The following is a 2500-nucleotide window of genomic DNA, read 5'->3' as shown; positions in this document are numbered from 1 at the left end:
TATATATATATATATATATATATATATATATATATATATATATATATATATATATATATATATATATATATATATTCCTCAAGTGAGTGGCCTCAAAGAATAGGAACCAACACTTGCTGACATTTTTATTCTATATCTGCTGAATCTAGGAATTTGCTGTGGATAGATTTTTAATAGTATTATCATCTTTGTGCACCAGAAGACAAGGTTTTTCCACAGAGTCACAACCACATTCTCTCTCTCTCTCTCTCTCTCTCTCTCTCTCTCTCTCTCTCTCTCTCTCTGCATGCGGCATCCCATTGCACCACTCACCTCTGTGTTGTGCAGTGTCATTAATAGTGGATAGGAAGGCCTTTTAGATCCCCTAACTCTTCCAGTCGAGTTCCGTTAACCAGCGCGCTGCCAGTCTTACTTTCTCTCTTCCTTCCTAAACTTCCAAATAAATGCACGCGTTACTGCTCCCCTTCTTCCTCCATTCTCGCCATGTGACCAGATTATCTCAAAACACTTTCGCCTGTTTTTGCTTATGTATCGGTGTGTCCTACCATTTCTTACCTTTTCAATCCTTTTCTCTCCATTCATACTAAAAAACAATTCTCTCGCCCTTCACCTTTTTTCTCGATTCGTGTTCATCGTCATATTTCACTTCCAGGAAGGAGAGGTGATTTAATAATTCATCCAGACATTTCGAAATTTACTTCCTATGACTCCCTCACCTTTCCCAGCCTTGACCAAGATCTTGCCGCCTCTCTTGCTCTTTCTGTAGTGGGGTTCATGTCTTCACTAGGCCTACCATCATTCATGATATTTACATCCACACGCCTGTATTAATCACCACCATCATTTGTTGTTAACAGCATTTGTTCCTCCATTTCTCTGACTTTAAAACCCCCCCTGTTACAGGAATTTTCAACTCTTTCACAAGTCTTTATAGTTTTTCCTTATTATTACCTACAAATCATATATTATTTGTGAAATACTGCCAGTCAATAGACCCTTGACATTCCTTTTTTTTCAGCTTACAAAATTGTACTTACGTCTGTTGCATTTTTATCTAATTCTTCATCACTCCATTCATAGAAATGGTAAGGCAAGGGAGTGCTTAGTGGAGAGTTGTGGACCCCTGGTGGCAGAAAATGCCGCTAAGTAAATTGCGGATGAAAAAATCAGGACATGACCGAGGGCATTATGTCTGTGCTCCCATAATTTGTTCTTATGCAAAATAATAGAGATGAATTTATGTTTAGGTTTACTTGTTGGTATGTGTCCTTACTTCATGAGCTATTTGTCAACAGACAGGCTGAGAGATAAAAAAGATGGAATAGGCAAATCAAAGGGGATCCTATTTTGAAGCCATTGTCATCAATGGTGATTTTATTTACTTTCTTGTCTTGTATGCTTAGGAATTGTCGTTATTGTTGAGACTAATCAGTTTCCTTTTCTTCCCCTTCCTCCTCCAGCTGGACAAGAACGACTTTGGGAAATACCTTTGTTACTCCCGGAACTCTTTTGGTGAAAACGACGGGACTGTTGAATTACATGGTAAGTTAGAAAGGAAACAGAACAGGGAAGAAGAGACGCCAGCAATATGCAAGTAGACAGTTGCATGAAACGGTGGCTTGTTATGTTTAGAAATGTTTGAATTCTTTGCAATGGGGTCAAGAAATGTCTTTCTATCCATCGATATCTGTGCCCAAGTTGTATTAGTTTCGATCCAAAATGAGTTCACACTACCACAGAAACCGATGTTTCTGGTCGAGGAGAGTCAAATTCTCAACGCCAGCTTACGACAGCCGTACAGTTATGATGCCAGAAGAGGCTTATGTACATTTTTATATCTTTTCCTGTGGAAATCTCCGTTTTATTCATATCTATAATCATTACGATCATATTATAGGATGATCAAAGAGCAACAGTGCCGTAATGTGTTGTCCGTCGTCACTGTAACATGGCGCCTCATATAGAAATATTTCAAATATTCTTCACTGTTTATATGGCATCATTAGCTTAGAACATCAAAATTCTGTTGAAACACCCACGTTCTTGAATATTATGCACACACACACACACACACACACACACACACACACACACACACACACACACACACACACACACACACACATATATATATATATATATATATATATATATATATATATATATATATATATATATATATATATATATATATATATATATATATATATATATATATATATATATATATATATAGTTATGTGTGGGGCTTGGCTGAAGAGTTTATTCATTAATTAATGTAATTTATGAGGCCCTGAGTTGCCAATGACCCACGTAACCTGTCAGTTAAAGTTACCGCTAACCTCAGTGACAGACAATTACTTAATTAAATAACACCAGCCGGGGAAACACAATACAAGGGATAAAAGGTTACTCTGCAACACTTGGATTACAACAAACCTCCCCTTTACCTCCCAATTAGTCCCGACAAAGAAAGAATGTACGGTTATAGCAAGGAAAT

The 2500-nt window shown here is 37.1% G+C and overlaps 1 protein-coding gene across 1 annotated transcript in view; it reads left to right on the top strand.

The window, feature by feature from the left end:
• The window catches only part of LOC136836755 (lachesin-like), a 217864-nt gene that overhangs the window by 132090 nt on the left and 83274 nt on the right, over positions 1–2500 (top strand). The window contains exon 6 of the mRNA XM_067101307.1: positions 1461–1542. Coding sequence (XP_066957408.1) covers positions 1461–1542 — 82 coding nt within the window. The remainder of the gene's footprint in view (positions 1–1460; positions 1543–2500) is intronic.

The sequence above is a fragment of the Macrobrachium rosenbergii genome, chromosome 56 (genome assembly GCF_040412425.1).
Source record: "Macrobrachium rosenbergii isolate ZJJX-2024 chromosome 56, ASM4041242v1, whole genome shotgun sequence".
Lineage (NCBI taxonomy): Eukaryota > Metazoa > Arthropoda > Malacostraca > Decapoda > Palaemonidae > Macrobrachium > Macrobrachium rosenbergii.
This window is presented reverse-complemented; position numbering and strand designations above follow the sequence as displayed.